This window comes from Heteronotia binoei, chromosome 5 (assembly GCF_032191835.1).
Source record: "Heteronotia binoei isolate CCM8104 ecotype False Entrance Well chromosome 5, APGP_CSIRO_Hbin_v1, whole genome shotgun sequence".
Lineage (NCBI taxonomy): Eukaryota > Metazoa > Chordata > Lepidosauria > Squamata > Gekkonidae > Heteronotia > Heteronotia binoei.
Window position 1 is genome coordinate 30,938,069 of NC_083227.1, and position 26,428 is coordinate 30,964,496.

Below are 26,428 nucleotides of genomic sequence, written 5' to 3' on the forward strand. Positions count from 1 at the left end.
ATGACGTGGCAGTCAGTGCTTCAGACAAGGGTCTGCCAGACGCAGGTTCCTACTGTGAAAGCTGTGATTTTGGACCACTCACGTACTTTCAGCCTAACCTACCTCCCAGGGTTATTGTGGGGATCAAAAGGGGGAGAGGAAAATGATGTAAGCTGCCTTGGTCTCCACTGTGGAGAAAGATTGTCCTTTTCCTAAGAAGAAGCTGAAGGAAGGGGGGGAGGAGATGGAACACAATCTACACCGTCTCTTTTGCCTCCCATCCCTTCATACTCAATCACCTCCTCAGATAATCTACCCCATATTTCCCCACTGTCTCTGTTTCCCTTCCCATCTGCTGCCTTCTTGACATATCTTGCCTCCTTCTATCTTTCCCTTCCCTCCCTAGCCCCACTGCCACAACACTCACCTACAGCAAATTTTTCCCCTGTATTTTCTCCCACAATGGGCCCTATTACTAGTGATTAAAATAAAAAGTAGCTGAGCAAGAAGGCATCCTTGTCTGACTCCCTTCATGGTGTTAAAAGATTCTGTAAGGTGTCCCAATTAATTACATTTGACTCTGAGGAAAGTAAGAACAGCAGGAACTCATTTGCATATTAGGCCACACTCTCTGACAGTACCATTATTTTGCACAGGGCTTTTTTGTAGAAAAAGCTCAGCAGGAACTGGTTTCCATATTAGGCCATACCTCGATGCCAAGCCAGCTGGAACTGTGTTCCTGTGTGTTCCTGCTCAATAAGATATTGGATTAAAAAGAAGAGCTTTCTATCAATGGAGGACACCTCCAATTTTCCCCACAGTTTGGCCCTAGAAATTGAATCAAATGCGACCTTAAGGTCAACAAATCTGTGTAGAAGAAGGAATTGAAATACTTCTCAATAAGATGTTGAAGGACTAAGCAATGATCAGAGGTGGATCTTCCTACCCTGAAGTCTGCTTGCTCTATAGCAATGATGTCTTAGCTGAATCTATTTGTAAAGTACTGGGGTCGACGCAGTAAGAGACCAGAGGCGGAGAGTGATTTCAGCAAGCTTTACTTCAGGAACACCAACACAGACTGAGCTCTATTCAAACCTCCCGCTCCTTTATACAATTCTTGCCCCCTTCTGATTGGACCTTAACTATGTACATGGATTGGCTATTTACAGAGGCCTAAGGGCCTATCAGGGTACAGTATGAGCCTAGATGTTGATTGGCTACTTATGTTTCAATCCTTCCCCTGATTGGGCACGCTTAGGCCTTCTCTGGAACCCTGGTGTGGAGTACAAGCTTGGCTTGTTCAGCTTCCCTCCAAAAGTAACAGTTCTCCATTTGAACCTAGGACACAACACTATTACTATTTCTTAAGAAGTAGCTGAGGTGAGGGGGTGTCGAGGCTTTCGTGTAGCAAACGTAAAGTGGGTTTTAGCTGCTTACATTTGCTACGCGAAAGCCGCGACACTTCCTGTAATTCTGGCACAGATAGTGGGAAATCTGACGGACGCTGCGCAGAGAAGAGGAACATGACTGCAGGGTAAACTGTGTGCGAAATGGGTCCCAAACTCTGCTAAGGGGATGTCAGACAACAACCGTGTGAACATGCCAATGCCCCCCCCCCCCATATACAGGTGCCTCATGTGGGAGTGTGTGAACATGATTTGTCTGCTCCATTTTGGGGCGACACCTCCAGTGCACATAGAAGAAGAAGATATTGGATTTATATCCCATCATCCACTCTGAATTTCAGAGTCTCAGAGCTGCTCACAATCTCCTTTACCTTCCTTCCCCACAACAGACACCCTGTGAGGTGGGTGGGGCTGAGAGGGCTTTCACAGCAGCTGCCCTTTCAAGGACAACTCTTGAGAGAGAGCCATGGCTGACACAAGCCCATTCCAGGAGCTGCAAGTGGAGGAGTGGGGAATAAAACCCAGTTCTCCCAGATAAGAGTCAGCACACTTAATCACTACATCAAGCTGCCCACCCGCATCCAGCCTTGGTTTTACTCAGTTCAGACCTCCACTCCCCCAGAATGCATTGAACTGCCTTGCCTCCCTATCTAACAAGATTTTCAGGATGCAAGCTAAGTTAAGAGTACACAGCAGTAATTCTGAAAGAAACTCTTGCTTTCAGCCAAATTAATTGAGAAGTGGCTTTTGGGCCAAGCCTCTTCACTCTCTGACCCACAGCCCCAGTTTTTTAACAAGTTAGTGGTTGAAAGCATCTGCAGAGTCATGTTGATTCATTACTGAGGAGAAATTTAATTTAATCCTTTTTTTTCTGGCTTTGCTCCAGTGATGGGAAGAATCACTTGATCCCATCAGGAATCTGGGCTACCACATTACACCGAAGATGCAGCCGTAATGAAAATAAGCCTAAGGGGAAGATGCGAGGAATTGTCTGTGATCTTTTTCTTGGAGAACAAGAATGACTTTGAGAAAACAGAACAGTCTCCATGAGAAACGTTGTCATTTTTCCTGGGGTAAAAAAACCTTTGAAGAAAAAATAGCAACGGTGTCGGGTTTTTTCTCATTCTTTCTTTGAAATCCTAACCCCTCCTATCCTCTCTCCCAGCCAAAAGGAAGCCTTGGGCACTTGTGGGTGCATGATATCATGTCATCTTTTATTAACTCTAGTTCCATTGACCTCCCCCACATAAGGATGCCAGCCTCCAGGTGGGACCTGAAGATCCCTTGGAGTTACAGCTCATCTCTAGACTATAGGGATCAGTTCCCCTGGAGGAAATGGCTGCTTTGGAGGGGGAACTCCATGGCATCATCCCTTCTCTGAATCCTGCCCTCACCAGTTTCATGTCCAAATCTCCAGGGATTTTCCAACCTGAAGTTGGCAATCATAATGGTTCCCTTCACAGACTATGCACCCCCCAATGAATGGTTTCAGGGGGAACTGTCAAATGTCAAAATTTCAGCGCATAATAATTTGTCACCCCAACCCATTGAGGGCAAAACCGAGGGAACATCTGTGCATTTCTGACAGAAAGTAAACCTGAAATGTGGCATTGGAGGAGGGTTTTACAGATACCATGAACCCCAAAAAAGACAAATCAATGGGTTCTTGATCAAATAAAGCTTGAACTTTCCCTAAAAGCTCAAATGACCAAATTGAGGCCAAGGCTTTTTCTGTAGCAGGAATTCCTTTGCATATTAGGTTACACCCGAATGTAGCCAATCCTCCAAGAGCTTACAGGGTCCTTAGTACAGGGCCGATTGTAAGCTCTTGGAGAATTGGCTGCATCAAGGGAGTGTAGCCTAATATGCAAAGGAGTTCCTGCTACAAAAAAGCCCTGACTAATGTAATTTGGTCATGTTCTGAGAAGACAAAAAGAGTCACTGGAAAAGACAGTCTTGCTAGGAAAAGCTGAAGGCAGCAGGAAAAGAGGGAGACCCAATGCGAGATGGATTCATTAAATTGAGGAAGCCCAGGGCTTTCTTTCTGGAAAAAGAGGTGCTGGAACTTTCAAAAGGAAATGAAGGAGAATATGGATGTCCTTCACGAACTTTTAAACATTTTTTGATAAATTTGTTTCCACAAAAAGGTTCCAGAACTCAATTCCACTGTGTTCCCCCAGAAAAAAAGCCTTGAGGAAGCCTCTGCCCTCAGTTTGCAAGTCCTGAGCAAGGCTGTTAATGAGAGGATGTTTTTGAAGAAATTAAATGGTAGGGTAGCCATAAGTCAAAAGCAACTTGATGGCACTTCACACACACAAAATTGCTGGTCAGTAATCCTGTTGGTTTTGCCTTCACTGGCAGCACACAACAGATGGCAGGAACGTGTTTTTTCATAGGTGTGCCAACCTCCAGGTGGAGCCTGGATATCTCCTGGAATTACAAATGATCTCAAACTACAGAGATCCATTTCCCTGGAGAAAATGGCTGCTTTGGAGGGTGAACTCTATCGAATTTTGAGAGGGTCTTGAACTTCTCAGAGAGGACCAGATATCTGGAGTAAGGGTTGCCAACTCCAGGCTGGGAAATTTCTGGAGATTTGGGAGTGAAACCAGGGGGCATAATTCCAAACAGCCCCACACGAATTCTCCAAATATCCTCAGAGAGAGCAAGATGAGTAGTCATGTTGGTCTATCTGTAGCAGTAGAAAAAAGCAAGAGTCTGGGAGCACCTTAAAGAATAACAAAATTTGTAGTAGGGGATGAACTTTCATGAGTCACTGCTCACTCTTCCTGTATCTGAAGAAGTGAGCAGGGACCCAGGAAAGCTCATCCCCTGCCACAAACTTTGTAAGTCTTTAAGGTGCTACTGGATCTTCAGAGAGAACATGGTCAAATCCATTCAAAGACCCTGTTAGTTCCAACTGAAGATGGACTTGCTCCAAAAAGATCCAGTGATTGCTCTGACAATTGGTCTGGATAGGGTTTCCAACTCTGGGTTCAGAAACACCTGGAGATTTGAAGGTGGATCCTAGGAGAGTGGGGTTTAAGAGAGGGAAGGGGTCTCAGTCAGGTATAATGCCATGCAGTCCACCTTCCAAATCAGCCAGGAGAAGTGAAATAAATGCTTTGAATGAATAACAAACACATGGTTTATGTATTCTGGAGATCAGTGGTCATTCTGGGAGATCTCCTGGCTTCAGCTGGAAGTTGTGTGAGGACTTGCAATGGAGTCTGGCGTGTGTCACATCCTTTGAAAGTACAAATCGGTACCAACCATTTCCCCTCTGTGCACCATCCGTACTATAGCACCATTTATTAGTACATTACAAAGGGAAAAACCTGACCGGCCAGAATCGAAATCTTGTTTTTATCTTATCAATAAAAGAGAAAGGGCTTTTCACCTCAAGTTTTCTATCTCAGGAGGGCATGTGAGCACCAACCTCTGCACATGGACTGAATGGAAGGTAGGGAAACAGATCATCCCTCTCCAATTTTTGGTGTCAGCTCTTTCCTTCAAAGCTTGAGGGTTTTTTTTTTAAAAAAAATTGGAACCACAGCTTTTCTCTTGCTTCCTCCCACATCATTATGTATATAAGATCCCCTCAGATATGCGCGGGGGACAACGAGCATCTTTCTGCTGCCAGATGTACAAGCTCAGACTGCAGAGATGTCTATATATCAGAAGTCAGTGAAAGGATGGCAGCCAGTGAAGGGATTGAGCCCACAAATGTCAAGTAAAGATAAGAAAGGTAAGAAAGGGCCCATCTCACAAGAGGCGTGTGTGTGGGGTGGGGGGGAACAGTGACTGAGGTGGACTTGAACTTTCATACTCTGCTGGAAAAGAAGAAAAGGTTTTTATACCCAACTTTTCTCTACCTTAAAGAGTCTCAGAGTGGCTTACAATCCCCTTTTACTTCCTCTCCCCCAGCAGGCACCATGTGAGGCAGGTGGGGATGAGGGAGTTCTGAGGGAACTGAGACTGGCCTGAGGTCACCCAGCAGGTTTCTTGTGGGGACTCAAACTCTGTTTTCCAAATTGGAGTCCACCATTCTTGCCTGGCTGCTGTTGGCACTGATGGACCCTCAGATGTACCTGGCCTCTTCTCTTTTGCCAACTTTCAAGAGATCCCCAAGACATTGGCAGGCTGGACACCTGAGGCCAGCAACAGGGAAAGTCCCCGTTCTTGTGTTGCGCCACTCACCTTCCCCGGCTTCCACATCTCGATTTATCTTTATTTGATTTACATTGTTTTAATTACTTTATTCACACCCTACCTTTTTTGTGCTCCTCTCCTCCATTTAATCTTCACCACAACCCTGTGAAGTGGGTTAAGCTGAGAATGGGAAACTAGCCAGGGTTACTCAGCAAGCTACCAAGGCAGAGAGAGGATTCGAACCTGGGTCTCCCAGATTCTAGTCCAATGCTTTAACCACTATACTGCTCTGGCCCTCTATAACCATAGCGGTCATTGAGGGGCAGTCTGTTGTAGAGATGAGGAGGGGGACTATGATCTGGGAGATCCATGTTGGGTGGCCTTGGACCAATCACACACTCCCTGCATAACCTACCTCGCAGGGTTATTGTGAGGATAAAATGGAGGACAGGAGAACAGTGGAAGCCACTTCGGGTCCCTGAGGATAGATAGGTAGGCAAGTAGGTAGATGATAGACAGATAGATGATAGGTTGATGATCAATGATAGACAGACAGACAGACAGACTGACTTTGATGGAGAGCTGACCTGATTACAATGACGCTTGGGAAGAGGCCATGGCTTAGTGGTAGAACATCTGCCTGGTTTGCAAAATGTCCCAGGTTCAATCCCTGGTATCTCCCAATTAAAATGGACCAAGTAGTAGGTGATGAGAAAGACCTCTAACTGACACTTGGGAGAGCGGCTGCCAGTCTGAGTAGACAATACTGACCAGTCTGAGTAGACAATATTGACTGGGGATTGAACCTGGGACCTGGATGGACCAAGGGTCTGATTCAGTAGAAGGCAGCTTCAGATTGTGGCTCAGTGGTAGAACATCTGCCCTGCTTGCAGAAGGACCCAGCTCCAATCCTCAGCATCTCCAGTTAAAAGAATCCTGCAGGAGGAAATGGTGGGCAAAAAAGGAAAGATGGGAATGGAGGGGTTGGCTGTCTTGCAATGCACTCAGTGGCAGAGCCAGCTGAATAGATTTTGTTACCCCACACAAGGTACAATTCACCCCCCCCCCCCAGCTTTGACAGCCAGTGTGGTGTAGTGGTTACAGCAGGACTGGGAGTGAGGAGATCTGGGTTCAAATCTCTCACTCTGCAATGGAAGCCTGCTGGGTGACCTTGGGCCAGTCAAAGGCTCTTGGCCTAGCCTACCTCACAGGGCTGTTGAGTGGATACAATGGAGGAGAGAATGATGTAAAACAGTTTGGTTCAGGTGGGGTACAAATGAAGTAAATAATCAATCATCAATCAACACCTTTTTAAGGTCCTGAACAGCACAACTTGGGTTTGTAGGGAAAAATTTACAGTCTCTGGAGACTGGTTTTTCTCTCATTCGAATTTCATAGCAGAGACCAACAGAATTTGGGGAGGGGGTCTATGTTTTTGGGAGTCAATACTCCCTTCATCTGATACCCTTCTTCTAGGGCACCAGGAGGGACTGACCCAGGGGTGGAATTCTAGCAGGAGCTCATTTGTATATTAGGCCACACCCCCTGATGTAGCCAATCCTCCAAGAGCTTACAAGGCTCTTTTTTGTAAACTCTTGAAGGATTGGCTATATCAGGCAGGTGTGACCTAATATGTAAAGGAGCTCCTGCTAGAATTTCACCTCTGGGCTGACCTATTCTAATTAGGGTTTGTCACTGCCTTCTCTGGCATGAGCCCAGCTTGCGCTGAAATAAGAAATCATTTGTCAAGTGGCCAGTAGGTTATATAAAATCAGTAAAAAAATTAATTATGGATAAAATGTTTTAATGTGTTGTTTTAATTGGCTTAATGTATGTTCTGTTTGATGTCATGTTGTGAACAGCTCTGAGCCCACTTGTAAGGTAGGGCAGGATTAAAATCTCACCTCACAGGGTGTCTCTTTTGGGGAGGAGAAGGGAGAAGAGATTGTAAGCTGCTCTGAGATTCCTTTGGGTAGTGAAGGGCAGGGTATAAATCCAGTCTCCTCCTCCTCCTTCTCTTTGACTCTTAAAAACTCAAACCTCCCCCTCCATATTTGGTTAGTCTCTACAGTGCTCCTAGACTTCTCACTGTTCTGCTGCAAATGAACACTGCTACCCTCTGAAACCCTCTTCTGTTTAGTCCCCCCGCCACAGGTAATGCCAATTCCCCCCCTCCACAGACTGTTTCACCTTTAGACTTGACACAAGCCTGTCAGCAAGGGGTTTGACATAAAACAGACACACAACCTAGTAGCATGAAGCCGCAGAGTCAGCATTCCTGAATGCCATGATTTAAGCAGCAACAAAGAAGACACAGTTTTAAAATTAGGGGATTGGATAAATATATGGAGCAGAGGTCCATCAGTGGCTATTAGCCATAATGTATTGTTGGAACTGTGTGTGAGGCAGTGATGCTCTGCATTGTTGGTGCTTGGGGGGACACAGTGGAAGGGCTTCTAGTGTCCTGGCCCCACTGATGGATCTCCTGATGGTGCCTGGTTTTTTTGGCCATTGTGTGACACAGAGTGTTGGACTGGATGGGCCATTGGCATGATCCAGTGTGGCTTTGCTGATCTAACATGGCTTCTCATATAGAGGATGGTGTGAAATTGTTTTCTGTGGCCCAAGAAGGTAAGACCAGAACCAATGAGTTGAAATTAAATCAAAGGTTTCTGGCTCAGCTTTAGGAGGAACTTCCTGACCAATAGAGCAGTTCCTCAGTGGCACAGGCTTCCTCAGGAGGTGGTGGGCTCTCCTTCCTTGGAGGTTTTTAAACAGAGGCTAGATGGCCATCTGACAGCAATGAGGATCCTGTGAATGTAGGGGGCAGTATTTGTGATTTTCCTGCATTGTGCAGGGGGTTGGACTCGATGACCCTGGAGGTCCCTTCCAACTCTATGATTCTATGATTCTCTTATGTTCTTAAAATGCTTAAGAGAATTTATTTAAGATGGTGTTTAGTTCTTAAAGATAAAAAGAGTGAACTGGAAAAAAACAATAAAGACAATGACATTCTAGCAGACATACATCTGGTGCCTCTAGAAGGCAAACTACAAAGGGCTCAGTCTGATATTCTTAGCCACAGCATCCTAGCTGAGCACCCTAGGAGAAGCAATCATGGAGAATCTTCCCAAAGTGACATAACGTCATTCTGCATCCCAAAGAGAACCAGTTTGGTGTAGTGGTTAAGTGTGCAGACTCTCATCTGGGAGAATCGTGTTTGATTCCTCAGTTGTCCATATGCACTTGCTGATGTGACCTTGAGTCAGTCACAAGTTCTTGCAGAGCTGTTCATCTCAAAAGCAGTTTCTGGTAGAGCTCTCTCACCTCCAACTACCTCACAGGGTGTCTGTTGTGGGGAGGGGAAGGGAAGAGAAAGAATCCTTTGGGTTGTGAAGGGCAGGTTATAAATCCAATCTCCTTCTCCTCCTCCTCTGAAGGCCTCAGCCTCTATGCCCTGTTGTTGGCCCTCCAGAGGAACTGGCTGGCCATTGTGAGACAGGATGCTGGACTGGATGGACTATTGGTCTGATCCTGCAGGGCTCTTCTTACGTTCTTTTGAAAATAACATGAGTCTCTCTTCTTTTTTCTCCCTCCCCCCTTTAAATGGCACAGGAGACTGTGAATGTGGAACCGGGCCTGGGTATGCAACACCTCTGGATGCCATGAAAGGTAAGCCCTTTTGACCACTGAGGTCACTTGAGCCTCAATTGAAGGGTGCTTTCTAGAGAAGTGGGTCCCCAAACTTTTTGAGCCTATGGGGTCATTTGAAAATCTGACACAGCATGGTGGGCATGACCACAAAATGGCTGACACAGGAGGCAGAGCCAGCCATAAAATGGCTGACACCACTTACTTCAATAACACAGTAAAGATCCTTGTGCTGCAGTGGCAGCTGCCAAAGCAACATTAAAAAAAAGCCCTGCACAGCCAATCAGAAACCTTGCTGGGCAAAAGCCCCTTCTGGCCCCACCCACTTTCTAGATACACTTAATGTGCACAAAGAAAGGTGTCGGTGGGCCCCACATTGAAGACCCCTGTTCTGGAGAGTGCCCTCCCTCCCACAATGCAGCTGTTCTGGAAAGGTTTTCCCTGGCATCAGCTCCCCTGGGAACTTTCTGTCTTCTCACCCTAAGGAGAAAAAGTGTGATAGTCAAATAAAGCTGCTATTTTGTTCATCATCTGCCTAGGGTTCAAGGGAACATCAAAGAGTTTTGGAATTGGATGCTGAGTCTGCTCTGCTGCCTTATGAAAAAGGATCCTGCGGTCAAAATTCCTGGTTCTTCAGTTACTTGTTCCCTCTAAGCTGTGGAATCTTGGGAGCAAAAATTCTACTTTGTGAGCTACTGACATTAAATATGTGAGCAAGCAATTTGGCTCCTGCATACATTAATTTACTCTGGGGCCATCCTTCCTGAGCTAAGAAGAAAAAAATGTGAGCTGGTGGCTAAAAAACCGTGAGCTAGCTCACACCAACTCAACTTAGAGGGGACTACTGCTTATCAGGAATGCTTCTGTCACATTCTGGGTCAAAATTCTGGCAGCCAATCTTCCCAGCAATTTCAAAAGAGCTGTTTCAGCCGTGCACCAGTTTAGAAAAGAAAGGAGACCATCTTATAGTCCTCTGAAGGCCTAATAAGGACCAGCACAGTGTCCTCAGTTTTGGGGAGGGAAATGAGACTGAAGGACAGTTAGATTCAAGTCCTATAGTACTTTAGAGGGGATGGGGAAAGGCGTAGTGTAGCCCAATCCTATCAGATATTGGAAGCTAAGCAGGGCCAGTCCTTGGAAGGGAGAGTGCCAAGGAAGACTCTGCAGAGGAAGGCAATGGCAAACCACCTCTGCTTCTCACTTGACTTGAAAACTCCTTTCTGGAGTCACCATAAGTCAACTGTGACTAGGGATGCCAGCCCCCAGATGGGACTTGGAGATCTCTCAGAATGACAGCTCATCTCCAGACAACAGAGATCAGTTCCCTGGAGAAAATGGATGGTTTGGAGGATGGACTCTGTGGCATTGCACCCCACTGAGGTACCTATTGTACCATAGAGTTTTCCCTCCCAAATGGCTAGAATGTCCGGGGAAACCATAGAGTTTCCTTGGAAACGCCTAGAGTGGCTGCTGCGTGCCATCGCCGGTGTGATAACATCACTGCCAGGTGACGTCATTACGCCGACAATGTCGGTGGAGGTTCCCCATGCCAGCCCAATGTTGGCTGGGTGGGCTGGGAACCTCCTGGGTAGGGGAACCCCCGCCTGGACCGGTGGCTTGGCAGCCCTATAGGAGAGAGAGGGCCTTGAGTCAAGAATGCTGTAGTTGCTTTTTCTATGGTCCCACTGCTTGCAGGGCCGGATTAACAATTAGGCCAAGTGGGCACTGGCCTATGGGCCCCCATGCCTTTAGGGGCCCTGGGCTGGCTCCCCCACCCCCCATTTTCCCCTGCTTGCAGCCCTCCCAGCCTGCACAAGCAGTCAGCAACTGAGTCGCTCTTTGCCTAACTTGCCTGGTGCGGCTGCTGCTGGTGTTGTCGCCAAGTTTGCCTCTCTCTGCCTCTCCCCTGCAGCTTTGTTAAAGGGGCTTTTGAGAAGGTGCCTACAGGCTCTAGTGGGGGCTGCAGGCTGTGGGGTGGGCACGCCGACTCTGAGATAATTTGTGAGGGGTCCTCAAAATTTTGACTGCCTAGGGGCCTCCATAGGGTTTAATCCAGCACTAACTGCTTGATTGCTAAATGTCCTCTTTGCTTTCCAAGGTCCCAAAGAGAAACTCATCTACATTCCCTGCATCTTAACCGGCTCTGGCGTCCGAGCACCTGATTACCTGGGTACGGTGGACGTGGATCCAAAATCTCCAACTTATTGCAAGGTTCTGACCATAATCTTTTCATCTGGGAATGTTTTACTTTGCCTTTCTTCCCCTCAGATTCCAGGGATGGATTAAGAGAGGGCAGAAATGACCATGCCTTGACCTGGATAGCTCAGCCTCTCCTGATCTCATTCAATTTGAAAGCTAAACAGGGTCAGCCCTGGCTAGTATTTGGATGGGATTTTCAGGGGTGAAATTCTAGCAGGAGTTCCTTTGCATATTAGGCCACACATCCCTCCAAGAGTTTACAAAAAAAAGAACCTTGCAAACTCTTGGTGGATTGGCTACATCAGGGGTGTGTGGCCTAATATGCAAAGGAGCCCCTTCTAGAATTCCACCTCTGGATGGGAGACCATTAACAAAGTTCTGGGTTGCTACACAGAGGCAGGCAACGGCAAACCACCTCAATGTCTCTGGCCAAGACCTGGATAGTCCAAGCTAGCCCAATCTCATCAGATTTTAGAAGCTAAGCAAGGTGGGCCCTGGTTAGTATTTGGATGGGAGACCACCAAGGAAGTCCGAGGTTGTCTCTTGCCTGGGAAACCCTATGAGAGGTTGCCATAAGTTGGTCACACTTGAAAGCAGTTTTCACCACCAGAAATGAACACCAGAATTTCCCTGTTCTCAACAAGGACATCCCAGCTGCCCCTGAGGCAATCACGAAAAAGGTCTAAAAGGGTTGGTGTGAACTGCTCTCAGTTTTTGGAAGTCCTCAGTGAAAACACAGAGGTTCTGTTAGACTTCCAGAGCCGATATCCATTGACAGCGCCAATGCACACTAATTAATTCATCAGATTCTTCTTCAAAACTATGAAAGCCAATGCCACATAGTTTAATGTGGCATTGTGTAATCATGTGGCATTGTGGCTCTAGTGTAATCATCCCTTGAATCTCAGTACCAGGAGGCAACATAAGAGGAAGGTTTTGGCCTCTCTGCTCTGTTGTTGGACCTCCAGAGGAACCGGTTGGCCACTGTGTGAGACTGGATGGTGGACCAGATGGACTATTGCTCTGATCTGGTAGGGCTCTTCTGATGTTCATCTTTATGCCCTGTTGTTGGCTATCCAGAGGAACTGGCTGGCCACTGTGTGAGATGGGATGGGGGACCAGATGGACCACTGGTCTGATCCAGCATGGCTCGTCTGATGTTTTTCTCAGGGAAAGACCTTGTCCTCTATGCCCTGTTATTGTCCCTCAAGACAAACTGGTGGCCACTGTGTGAGACAGGAAGCTGGACTAGATGGACTATTGTTCTGATCCTGCAGCGCTCTTTTGATGTTTCTTGCCCTTTTTCTAGATGTGGGCAGATTTGTCATGATTTTACATAGCCTTGGACTGTCCCAGATGAGAGCAGATCCATGGGACTCTGAGAGGTTTTGAGATTCCCATCAGAGCTCCAAGGCTGTGACAAGATGCTTTTTTTCCCCTTGGCTTTGAGCCCTTGTACCATCTCCTGAGGCCAGCCACCCCTCCCAGGACAAATTAGGCAAGAGCGTGATCCAAGGGCCTCAAGCTACAAATTGGCTGACAGCAGCTGGTCTCATTAAGTTACACGTGAGGAGCCTGGGTGGTTGGTGTGGCAAGGTAAAAACAGAAGGTGAGTTAGGATTGCTAGCTTCCAGGTGGAACCCGGAGATCTCCTGGAATTACAACTGATCTCCAGACTACAGAGATAAGTTCCCTGGGGGAAAAATGGCTGCTTTGGAGGGTGGACTGTATGACATCACATCCCCATTAAGGTCTTACCCCTTCCCAGACTTAACCCTCCCTAGGCGTCATCACCTAAATCACCAGAAATTTCCCAGTTTAGTGTTGGCAGTCCTATGGGAAGTGGATGAGAAGGGAGGCAGATTCTGGGCTAATATATGGAGATGCAGGTCTTTTTTTGTAGCAGGAGCTTCTTTGCATATTAGGCCACACACCCCTGATGTAGCCAATCCTCCAAGAGCTTACAGAGCTCTTAGTACAGGGCCCACTATAAGCTCCAGGAGGATTGACTACATCAGGGGTGTGTGGCCTAATATACAAATGAGTTCCTGCTACAAAAAAAGCCCTGAGGAGAGCAAAAAGAAAATGTGAGGAGCAAAACATTAGCAATAACACCAAGAATGTCTTTAAATAGATCAGAACACCAGCTTGGTAGAGCCCTTGGACGATAAAGGAGTGAAACTTGTAGTGGTGCCAGCCTCCAGGTGGGGTCTGGAGAGCTCCCAGAATTCCAAATGATCTTCAGATGACAGAGTTCAGTTCCCCTGCAGAAAATGACTGCAATCTTGGAAATATAGCTTAGCAGATTTTCCAGAGAAATTAGTTATTAAATACAGAATTGTTAATCACACAGAGGAACAAAGTCTTCTGAAAAAAACATATTAACATATGAAGCTGCCTTATACTGAATCAGACCCCCGGTCCAACAAAGTCAGTATTGTCTACTCAGACTGGCAGCGGCTCTCCAGGGTCTCAAGTTGAGGTTTTTCACGCCTATTTGCCTGGACCCTTTTTAGTTGGAGATGCCAGGGAATGAACCTAGAACCTTCTGCTTACCAAGCAGATGCTCTACCACTGAACCACCGTCCCTCCCCAGGAAAATCAGCATGGCTTCTGCAAAGGGATGTCTGGCCTCACCAGCCTTTGGAGATCTTTTTAAAAAGTATGTGGATAAAGGTGATCTAACTACAGATTTTTTTTTTCCTTGGACCAGATCCTTCACCAAAGACTCCTAAATAAGCTTAGCTTTATCCCATGGATAAAAATTGTCTTAAGTAACAGGAAGCAGAGAGTAGGAATACATGGACAGTTCATGCAAAGGAGGGAAGTGAGCAATGAAGTCCCACAAGGCTTGGTCTTGGGACTGGCGGTATTCAATTTGTTCCTAAAGATTTGGAACAGTGGATGAGCAGGGCACTGGACAAGTTTGTTGATGATAACAAATTATTTAGGAAGGGTTTGTGAAGAACTACAGAAAGTTTTCTCTACATTTTGTGAATGGGCAACAACATGACAAATGCGGTGCAGTGAGTGTAAAGTCGTGTGCAGTGAACCAAATCTTTTGATTTGGTTTGATTTATTAGATTTCTATCCCGCCCTCCCCGCCGAAGCAGGCTCAGCCCAAGATCAACTTGGAAGTCAACACAACTAAATTATTTCTGGCTTTATTGGTTCATTTTCTGCACCCTGACTTGGATGGCCCAGACTAGCCTGGCCTCATTCGATCTCAGAAGCGAAGCAGGATCGGTCCTGGTTGGTCCTTGGATGGGAAACCTCCCCTCCCCCCACCCCCCGAGAAGTTCAGGGTTAATATTATTAGCTATTAGCCACAGTGTGTGTGTGTGTGTATTTGCCACTGTGTGACACAGAGTGTTGGACTGGGTGGGCCATTGGCCTAATCCGACATGGCTTCTCTTGTGTTCTTATGTTCTTAATACTCAGAGGTAGGCAATGGCAAACCACCTGCGTACATCTCTTGCCTTGATGTAGATGGCCCAGGTTAACGAATTTCATCAGATCTTGGAAGCTAAGCAGGGTTGGCCCTGATTAATACTTGGATGGGAGACCACAAAGGAAGTCCAGGGTTGCTACACAGAGCCCAGAATGGCAAACTACCTCTAAACATATCTTGCCTTCACCTGGTTTGCCCAGGCTAGCTTAATCTCCTCAGATCTCAGAGTAAGCAGGGTCAGCCCCAGGTAGTATTTGGATGGCAGACCACCAAGGAAGTCCAGGGTTGTGACAGGTAATGGCAAACCAGCTTTGAATGTCTCTTCCCTTGAAAACTCTACAACAGGGGTGGCCAAACTTGCTTAACGTAAGAGTCACATAGAATAAATGTCAGATGTGTGAGAACCTCAGGACATGAATGTCAGATGTTTGAGAGCCACAAGTCAGAAGTCAGGCAGGCAGATGGGGGAGGGAGAGGTGGAAAGAAAGCAACATTAACTTTGAATGCATTCTCCAAGCCACCAGCTGCCTTGGTTTGGAGAGGTGATATATAGAGACAAATGCTTTCTCCAAGCTGGCTGATGGGGTCGTGGGGTTTTTGAGAGCCCCCCAATATGTGTGAAAGAGCCACATGTGACTCCCGAACCACAGTTTGGCCACCCCTGCTCTACAAGGTCACCATAAGTTAACTGCGACTTGCAGACATGCACACACACACAACACCCCCCTGTAATTTCTAAATTATCTTCAAGGGCAACTCTCCCCATGGTGTGTTGTAGTAATCTGTCCTGCACATTACCAATGTAATTGGATCAACTGAAAAAGCGAATGAAAAAAAGCCACCTTTTCAGAATATCTTTGATTTGATGCTGATTTCCATTCTCTGTTTAGCCCATGAGCAACATTCAGAGGAGGCCATGAAAAGTCATTTCTAAGAAAAGAACAAACAAAAACTTTCTTGGAAAGCAGGATCTATTGAATCAAGATAAGAAAATGGCCCGGATGGGCTGAAGCTGCATATTTACAACCTCCTGATGGCAGCTTTTGTGTTAATTTTGTGAAATGCTTAATAAGATTTTCAGCAGCGTCTCTTCCAAACCAAGATGAACCCCTAAAGGTACAGGTAGCATTGCTGGCTCTGCAGACTGAGCAATGTGACATGCCCAAAAACAGCCCTGAATTTATCAAGAATCATCCAAGCTCGTAATGCTAGGTGGGGTGTTTTGATAGTTGCAGTGTCAGTGGATTAGATAAGAAAGAGAAAAGAAAATTAGCATGACTCTGCCCACGGCTGTGTACGGCATAATTAGACCACAGCTATCTTTGTTTGTAATTCATTGTCTTATCAGCATCTTGCTGTTATGTTTAAGTGGTGGAGAACCTGCTTTTGCATGTGGCAGGTCTCTGATTCAGTCTTTGACACCTCCAGTTAAAAAGCCAGGAGGCCTCAGACAGATCTTGCTGTGCCCATGAAGTGCAAACTGTGCTCTCAGCCCCACCCACCTCACAGGGTGTCTGTTGTAGGGGGAGAAGATATAGGAGATTGTAAGATGCATTGTATAAATCTGCAATAATTCTACTTCTTCTTCCAGTGCTGAGCTTTGTGGACCTGATTGATTTGGTTGGAGCAGGGGTCCCCAACCCTTTTGGAATTCTGACACAATGTGTATGTGTGTGGGGGGGGGGGCAGGAGCAGCCACAAAATGGCCGCTGCAGTTCACCTTCAGTCACACAGTGAGGATCCTTGTGCATTGGAGGCACCTGCTGCTGGAGCAATATTTTCACAAATCCACATAGCCAGTTCAGTCTCCAGTGGCCAGGAAGAAACCTTGCTGGGCAAAATCTTTACCTAGCCCTGCCAACTTTCTGGAAACACTTGGTGGTCACCAGTGTTGGCGGGTGCTATTGTGCCCAGGGGCACCACTTTGGGGACCCTAGATTGAATGTTAGAATTACAGAGATGGAAGGGGCCATAGAGGCCATCTAGTCCAACCCCTGTTCGATACAGCATCAGCTTAGAGCACCCATGACGAGTGTTTGCCCAGCAGCTGCTTCAGGACTGCCAGTGAGGGGAGCTCACCACTTCGCAAGTTAGCTTATTCCACTGTTGAACAACTTTTACTGTAAAGAAATTTTTCCCAATATCCAGTCAGAACGTCCCTGCCCCTAACTTAAACCCATTCTTGTGAGGTCTCTCCTCTGCTGCCAACAACTCCCTGCCCTCCTCTTCGGGACAGCCCTTCAGTGACTTGAATTATAAAACAAAGTAGGAGTCAAGTTCACCTTTAAGACCAACAAAGTTTTCTTCAAAACGTCAGCTTTCATGCACTCCAAGCTTACATTCTGAATAAAACTTTGTTGGTCTTAAAGGTGATACTTGACTCCTACTTTGTTCTGCTGTTTCAGACCAACACAGCTGCTTACTTGGATCTATCTATATTGAATTGTAAAAGCAGTGACACTCCTCTATTATTGCATTTTGGCTTTATTGCGTATACTTTTTTGCTGTTAATTGTTTGTTTTCCCCCATTCTCCTTCCTTTTCTGGGAAGTTAGTTCACCCTGCGCATTGGGGAGGGACAGTGGCTCAGTGGTAAAGCATCTGCTTGATAAGCTAGAAGGTCCCAGGTGCAATCCCTGGCATCTCCAACTAAAAAGAGTCCAGACAAGTAGGTGTGAAAAACCTCAGCTTGAGAGCCTGGAGAGCCAATGCCAATCTGAGTAGACAATACTGACTTTGATGGACCGGGGGTCTGGTTCAATATAAGGCAGCTTCATATGTTTACATATTCCATGCATTCAATAAGCTGAGCTCTTTTGAACTCTGTCTGTGTGTGTTCTCTGTGTAGGGAGTTTATTATGCAGCTTTTTATTTTGATCATATTGTCTTGTTGTATCTACTTCTTGAACTTTGCCTGTCTGAATCTGATCCTAGGATAATGGTATACAGGCCTCAGATTCAGCAGGAGTTCACAGGAACGCAGCTCTTGAACCTTTCTTACTGTTCCCCCTCTTTCTCCCCACCTACCTGGTCCATTGAATAGTAGATGCAGCTGCATAACTATTCCCGGATTAGGAGAGCAGGCAGCGAGCCAGCCACTAGGAGCTTTGCCACGCCCCCAGCAGCCCTCATTAACCCCTGGAGAAGCCAGCACCACCCTTTCTCCACTTATGTGATTTTGGGTGGCAGGTGGCTTACTGGACTTTTGACTGGGGGGGAGCAGTGACCCAGAGGAGCCCCAAGTAAGCAAGGCCTGCTTGGACTTGCTGGATCTCTAGTCTTGCTCACCTGGGACTCTCCTTTCTTGCATCGGGTTGCTTTTGACTGGGGGGGGGGGCGGCATATGTGAATGAGTTATGCTAATGAACTCCACCACCTATTTTTCTACAAAATGACCCCGGATGGTATAGATGTATTATTAATCTAGGTTTTTGTCTGGGGGGAGGGGGGATTTAAAGGGTTAAGTATTTTGTGAATATTTGACTGCACTTGTTGTATATCGTTTTTTAAAAGTTCAATTAAAAAAGAGAATGCAAAAAAAAAAAAAGACTTGAATTGGAAAGCAGCTTCAATAGCACCTTAAAGACTTCTAAGATGTATACCACTTTCCTCCACAGGTGATCCACCGCCTGCCCATGCCTTACATCGAAGATGAACTCCACCACTCCGGGTGGAATGCCTGCAGCAGCTGTTTCGGGGATACCACCAAGAAGCGGAACAGACTGATCCTTCCTTCCCTGGACTCCTCTCGCATTTACGTGGTGGACACAGGGACTGACCAGAGAGCTCCCAGGCTCCACAAGGTATGACTTCATTGGAGCAGCGCAAATGAGCCATGGGAAGAGGGGGAGCTGGGAGAGGAGGAGGGCAAGGGGATTGGGGATTGGGGAGGCTGTTATGCGGAGTGGGCTGAAGGAAGTTTGGCACTGGGCTGTTGGAAGCAGCAAGCGATGGCATCTAGAGCCGGTGCAGTGTAGTGGCCAGAAGGCCAGATTAAGATCTGTGAGATCCCAGGTTTGAATCCCTACTCTCCTGTGGAAGCCGGCTTGGTAACCTTGGGCCAGTCACCCTAGAATCATAGAAGAAGAAGATATTAGATTTATATCCCACCTTGTTCTCTGAATCTCAGAGTCTCAGAGCAGTCACAATCTCCTTTACCTTTCCCCTCCCCACAACAGACACCCTGTGAGGTAGGTGGGGCTGAGAGAGTTCTCCCATAAGCTGCCCTTTCAAGGAAAACTCCTACGAGAGCTATGGCTGACCCAAGGCCATTCCAGCAACTGCAAGTGGAGGAGTAGGAATCAAACCTGGTTCTCCCAGATAAGAGTCCATGCACTTAACCGCTACACCAGGGGTGGTCAACGGTAGCTCTCCAGATGTTTTTGCCTACAACTCCCATCAGCCCCAGCCAATGGCTGGGGCTGATGGGAGTTGTAGGCAAAAACATCTGGAGAGCTACCGTTGACTACCCCTGCACTGCACCAAATGCAAATGTATGCACTACATGGCTGTCCATAGAACCACAGAGTTGGAAGGGACCTCCAGAGTCATCTACTCCAATCCCTTGCACATTGCAGGAAATTCACAAATATCTCTCCTCCCCATTGACCCCTGTTCCATGCCCAGAAGATGGCAGAAAACCTCCAAGATCCCTGGCCAAAGTGACCACAGCATTTCTCTGGGTGTGTAAGAAAGGGCCATGAGAACAAAGCACTAATGCAGTCCTTCCTGTCCTCCCTCTCACAATCTCAGGATCTTATGACCTTCTCAGTCTATCCCACCTCAAAGGGTTGTTGTGAGGATAAAACAGAGGAGAGGAGAATGATGCAGGTTGCTGCCTGTTGCTTGTAATTTCAAGTATAAATGTATCTCCTATGGATATTGATGCCTCAAGCATTCATTGCTCAGATATAGGTGCTCCAAGCCAAGAACCATGATATTTTCTGCTAGTATAGATCTTGGGAGTCTTTAAGGTGCTATTGGACTCCTGTTTTACTTTGGTGAAACAGACGGACTTGGCAATTCTGCTTGAAGAAGATAGTTTCAGGTGGGTAGCCATGTCAGTCTGTAGTAGACAGGGCTTTTTCTGAACAGGAACGCACGGGAATGCAGTTCCGGCTGGCTTGGCATCAGGGAGTGTGGCCTAATATGCAAATGAGTTCCTGCTGGGCTTTTTGTATAAAAAAGCCCTGTGGGAAACAATGGTGGCATCATGGGGTGTGGCCTAATATGCAAATGAGTTCCTGCTGAGATTTTTCTACAAGAACCCCCCTGGTAGCAGAACAAAATTTGAGTCCAAAAGTGTTATTTATATGATTTATTTATGATATTTATTAGCCACCTGTCTTCCTTATGAAGCTCAAGGCTGCTCACAGACATAGATAAAACACACAGGATAAAAGATATTAAAAACATAAAATCAAGATTTAAAATCACTATTCAGGAGTGCTACTGAACGTCAGCCAGTGCAGTCTTAAATAAAACCATTTTCAACTGCCACCTAAAGATTGAAAGTGAGGGGGCCAGGTGTAAATCACTGGGGAGATTGTTCCATCTGTGGGGCTGCCACCAAAAAGTCCTTGTCTCGTGTGTTCCCCAGATGAGATTATTTGATTGGCAGGACAGTTGTGAGAGCCTTTCCTTGTGATCTTCATTTCTGGGGAGGCACATACGGGACATGATGGTCCTTCAGATAACTCAGTCCCAAGCCATCAAAGGCTTTAAAGGTCAAAAGCAACATCCTGAACTTGGGGATGGATCTGTAGCCACTGTAATAGTTGTGATTCTGGGGTCACATGCTGCCAGGAGCTGGCCCCAGAAGTCTAGTTGCAGTGATATATACCAGCTGCAGTCTGTGAACAGTCTTTCAGAGCAGCTCCAAGAAGAACCACTTGCAGTAGACCCCAGACCAACAAAAGCTTGTACAGGTGGTGCGGTGAGTCGGCATGTGCTCTCCTCTAAGCTCGCCTTCCCTGCAAGGGAAGGTGGGTTAGGAGGAGAGCACACACTGATGCGCTGCCCCTCTGCTCTCGGCTTCCTGGGTCTGCGCAGACCTGGGAAGCCAAAAGCAGCAGAGCGAGGGGAGGGGACACCCGGTGATGCCCCTGTAGGCTAGGTGGCACCCTAGGTGACTGCCTACCTGACCTACTCCTATGCGCTGGCCCTGCTTCTGTTGATACAGCCCAAAATTGCATTTGCCTTTTTAGCTTCTGCACCACACTGCTGACTCATGTTCAGTGTATGATCCACAAAGACCCCTAGATCCTTTTCACACATACTATTGCCAAGACAAGCCTCCCCCATCCTATAATTATGCATTTGATTTCTCCTCCTCCTCCCCCCTCCCCCCCACAGGTCACCTGTGTGCCTCTGGGTGTGACATTTGACTTCTTCAGCTGGGGCAAAAGAATGTCTCCTGGCAATCCTGAAGTTCAGTTTATGATCTCACTGACTTTCAAGCCTTTGGAGCAAGGGTGTCAAACTCATTTGATGAGGGCTGAATCTGACATCTTAGTCAGGCTGAGCCTTGTCAGGTTGGACAGGGCCATTTGTGTCCCTATTTATGATCCGGTAGCAGAGATATAAACTTTATAAAGGACACAGGCAAAAACACATATATTTATAAAGGCACACACACATATATTTTAAAACTTTAAAACATCCTTAAAATATTAGCGCTCGGTTTTAAGGACGCTTCCTTTGCATTTCTCCCATGGAATCCAGGGAACTGGGCAAAGGAAGCTCTGGCTTTTTCCTTCCTTCCTCAGCGGACCAGGAGGGAGAGGAGCCTCAGCCAACAGAAGGAAGAGAGGTTTGGCTTAGTAGCTCTGCTGTGCCTGGCAAAGCAAGCTCTTCCTCCCTCTCTTCCTCTCCAAGGCAGTAGGCTCAGCCAATTGAGAAAATGCAGGTTTTGCTCTGTAGCTCCTGTGTTATTGTTATTGAGCAAGCCTGGCAAAGCAAGCTGTGATGCAGAAGGAAGCAAGAGAGAGGGAGAAGGAAGCAGACCACAGCCAGTTGCTCAGGGGCCTGATAGGAGCCCTCTGGGGGCCTGATTCAGCCCCCAGACTGCATGTTTGACACCCCTGCTTTAGAGAGTAACACTGTGCATTGCGCAAGGGGTTGGACTAGGTGACCCTGGAGGTCCCTTCCAACTTTATGATTCTAAGATGATTTTCAGGGTGTGAATTCTTGAGAATTAAGCCTCAATATCTGTCGGGTACTGATAGATCTGAGGGGAGTTTTGACTCTCAAAAGCTTATCCCCTGAAAGTCTTGGTTTTTAAGGTGCTGCTGGGCTAAAATCTAGGTCTCCTTCTGCAGACCAACATAGCTGCCCTCCTGGAACTATCTTCATGGTTTCGGACTCCTGGATTAAGGGCGGCAGGGGGTGGGGTGGACAAGATGCATCAACTCAACTTCATTGCAAATGTGCTTTCCTTTACCTCTGCAGGTGATTGAAGGGAAAGAAGTTTTCCAGAAATGCGACTTGGCTTTTCTGCACACCTCTCACTGCCTGGGCAGCGGGGAAATCATGATCAGTGCTATTGGGGACCCGCGTGGCAACGGAAAAGGTATTTCATGATATGATCTGCCACAGGGAATCCCAGCTGAGGATGGTCTGGACCAGGGGTCTCCAATGTGGTGCCCATGGGCACCATGGTGTCCCTTGAGGCCTTTTCTGGAGCCTGCCAAGTGCTTTTAGGAAGTGAGGGCTCAGCAAGGCTTCTGAATGACTATTGGAGATTATTTGTTAAAATATATGTGTGTGCATGTGTTTGTGTGCATGGAAGTCAAGGTTGACTTTCTGGTGACCTCTAGTGAGGCTTGGACATTTCAGAGAGGTGGCCTCTGCCCCCTGCCCCTGGTATTCCTTGGTGGTCAAGGAAAAACAAAGAGGGGAAAGAAACTTAACTCAAAAACTGGAATAAGAAACCTAAAAGGTTAATATGCAATTAAAGGGCCAAACATTAAAAACAAACTTTAAAAAAATATTGTAAACCAACATACATGTATTTATTGTAGAAAGCGAAAACCATTTAGGGGCCCAGATTGGTGCGTGCATAGGGGACCTTTCCTTTCCATTAGCCTCTATCCTGTGTACAATCATAAAACCACAATGGGAACCCACTTAACTTGACCTGACCCGTTTCAACCTAGACTGGTCTTCTTCAGAGGTCAGAAAAGTAAGTACATATATTAGCTCATAAGTCAGAATACAGTAAACCAATAGAACAATGCTGGACCACAAGGAAACTTCTGTAATAAAAAAGAAAAATTGTGAATTTGTAAACAATTATTTTTATCATGCTATTTAAAGATAATATTTAGAATCAGTTAATTACTTACAATGAAGTGACAAAGGCATAAAGATATTCTTGAGGCCTCTTATTCTACAGCCTTATGTCCTAATCAAGGGCATACATATCACATCCAGTGTCTTATTGTATTGGTTGATTGTATTCTGAATTATGAGCCAATATGTGTACTTACTTTTCTGACCTCTGAAGAAGACCAGTCTAGGTCGAAATGTGTCAGGTCAAGTTGAGTGGGTTCTCATTGTGGTTATTCCCATTGTGGTTTTATGATTGTACATAGGATAGAGGCTAATGATGGGCCCCTAAATGGTTTTTTGCTTTCTACAATAAATAAATGTATTTTGGTTTATGATATTTTTTTACAGCTTGTTTTTAATGTTTGGCCCTTTAATTACATATTAACCTTTTAGGTTTTTTATTCCTTGGTGGTCACCAATCCACGTTCTCAACAGGGTCAGCCTTCCTTAGCTTCTGAGATCTGATGAGATTGGGCTTACCTAGGCTATCCAGGTCAGGGGTCCCTGAGTGGCTCTTAGCCACAAGGGATAGACAGAGCACTCTATCTTGGGCAGTGATAGTCTGTGTTCTTGGTGATTGGGGGGAACAGTGGGAGGGCTTCTGGAGTTCTGACTCCACTGATGGCACTTGGGTTTTGGCTACAAGGAGAGTTGGATTGGATGGGCTACTGGCCCGATCCAACATGGCTTCTCTTATGTTCTGATTAAGATAAGCTTCAGGAGCCATTCTTTGGCCATCTGTATTGGCTGGGGCAGCCATTTTGTGGCTGCCCCCATCACCTTGTGTCAGAATTCCAAAGGCGCCCACGGGGTCAAAAAAGTTGAAGATCCCTGGTGTAGTCAGATCCAACCTTTGGTTTCAAAAGGTAGCATGCAGTTGTGTGGGGACTGAGGGCAGCCCTATTCCAGGAAAGCACTTGCTGCTGAATTTGCTCGCAACTTAATTCATACTTGCTGCTTAAATTGAGATGGTTGGAATGAATTGACTCCATCAGGGAAGTCACAGTCCTCAGTTTGCAAGACCTAAGCAAGGCTGTTAATGACAGGACATTTTGGAGGGCATCAGTTCATAGAGTCATCATAAGTTGGAAACAACTTGACATCTCTGAACACATGCACTTAATTTTTAAGTATAAACAATTTTAATCAGGGTGTTGATCATAGTTGTTTCGGGAGGACCTTTTAAGGTGATCCAATGAACAGATTCATCACCTAATTTGTTTTGGATCCCTTCGATTTCATTTTCATCCCACCCCTTGAGCAAGGAGTTCAGGATGGGGTGCATGTCTTGAACAGGAAATTTGTTTTTCTGCCAGGTGGTTTTGTCCTGCTGGATGCGGAGACATTTGAAGTGAAGGGGAACTGGGAGAGACCCACTCAAGCAGCCCCTCAAGGTGGTGATTTCTGGTACCAGCCAAGACACAACATCATGATGAGCAGTGAATGGGGGGTTCCGAAATTCGTCGTCACCGGGCTCAGTCCAGCTTATAGGGGGAAAGGTAAGGCTTGACTACAAGGGAATGCATTTATTTATATATTTGTTTATTTCCAGAAATAGAAATATAGAGCTGGAAGGGAACTCAAGGGTCATTTTGTCAACCCCCCAGCACAATGCAGGACATTCACCTGGGCTTTGGTCACTGTGTGACACAGAGTGTTGGACTAGATGAACCGCTGGCCTGATCCAACATGGCTTCTCTTATGCTGTTATGTCTGGGGCAGAACAGAGATGCTCTGTATTTTGGTACTTGGGGGGCAACAATGGGAGGGCCTTTGGAGTTCTAGCCCTGCTCGTGGAGTTCTAATCCCACCTTCAGTGACCTCTGCTTTGTGTCTATATTTTGCCTTTTTTCCCAGTGGGACACAGAAGAGCTTACACCTTTCTCCTGTGAGGTAGCCACTTTCTGGAACAAGGGATGAGTCATTCAAACAAAACCACTCTAAACTGAAGACCAAAACTGCATTGCGAAACATTTATTTTTCCAGTAGGGTTCCATCTTTTGAAGCCATTTTTATTATCTGCTTCTAGCCTGAAAACTGTTTTACGAGCATCCTTTTTCAGCTGGCTAAAAACCACTGGACTTTACATAATATACTTATGAAGGGGGTCTCAGGAGGTGTCACTACTGCCCCCCTCCTGCTGGCCAGGAGTGGAGTGGGAGAGGGATGCTCTTCTCCTCCCCTGCCCTCTGCCCCCTCACTTGCTACTTGGTACCAGTGTGGTTGTGGGTGGTGCTGGCCAGATGCCACCTGCTGCTGCTTGTCCTTCTCTGGCAAAAGCAATGCCCTGGCAGCCCACCAAGGGCAGCAACTGCCTCACCACCAACATCTCGCACGGCAGCTGCATTGCTCACCTCAGCCAATGGTGGCACTTCCTGCCTCCTTCATGTGCAGCCTGCCCAGGGTGGAAGGAAGGGAGCATGGGTCTCCTCCTGCCCTCTGTCCTCACAACTGTGTGTGCTCGTGAACTGGCTGCATTGCAAACTGCCTGCATGATGAGATCCTGTCTAACCTCCTCCAGCTCAGCCCCTCCTTTGCTAAGGGGGCATGAGACCATCGTTCGGCTTCTTCTTCCCACCTTTCCACTGTGGCCACTGATCATAGAGCAAACCCTGGCAAAGTCTTGGTTGTTCAGAGTCAGCTGCTTCTTAGGACCAGGAGGTTTCTGGACCATGATGTCTGTACCATGGCTTGAATTGTTTCTCAGTGACCAGAAGCCTCTTACCTCCAGTGGATTCACAGTCGCTCATGGGCTGTCTGATTTTAGTTTCCGTCTCTGTCCACCTTCAGGACACTATGGTCGTCGCCTGAATGTCTGGGACTGGACCACCCACTGCCTTCTCCAGTCGATCGATTTAGGGGAGGATTCCACCCCTGTTGCAGTCCGGTTCCTGCACAACCCCGATGCTGCACATGGGATGGTGAACTGTGCAGTCTCGGGCATCGTCTTTCACTTCTACAAGACACAGGTGAACATCAGCAACTGTTTATGAACAGTGATAAAAATGGCCGGTTGAGTTTTCTTGCCTGAAGCGGAGAGGGTGGTGGTGGACAGTCCCAGTTACCCAAGGTCACCAGCACCCTTCAAAAGGAGTTTTGACACTCAAAAGTTCATCCCCCCCAATCATGCTGGTCTCTAAGTTGGTACTAGACTCTAATCCAGCTCTTCTATTGCAGACTAATATGGCTACCCTTTGAAATTAACTGCAATGTTATGGGGATTCTTTCTCCTGCTAATTTCAAATGTAATTGGTGCCCCC

The 26,428-nt window shown here is 46.7% G+C and overlaps 1 protein-coding gene across 1 annotated transcript; it reads left to right on the forward strand.

Moving 5' to 3' along the window:
• Window positions 1–25,979, forward strand: LOC132571908 (methanethiol oxidase-like). Its single transcript, XM_060238700.1, has 7 exons — window positions 1–82; window positions 9,153–9,209; window positions 11,287–11,399; window positions 18,455–18,640; window positions 22,287–22,407; window positions 24,485–24,667; window positions 25,876–25,979. Exons 1-7 carry the CDS (start codon window positions 1–3, stop codon window positions 25,977–25,979), a joined length of 846 nt encoding a protein of 281 aa, XP_060094683.1.
• Window positions 25,980–26,428: the final 449 nt, after the last annotated feature.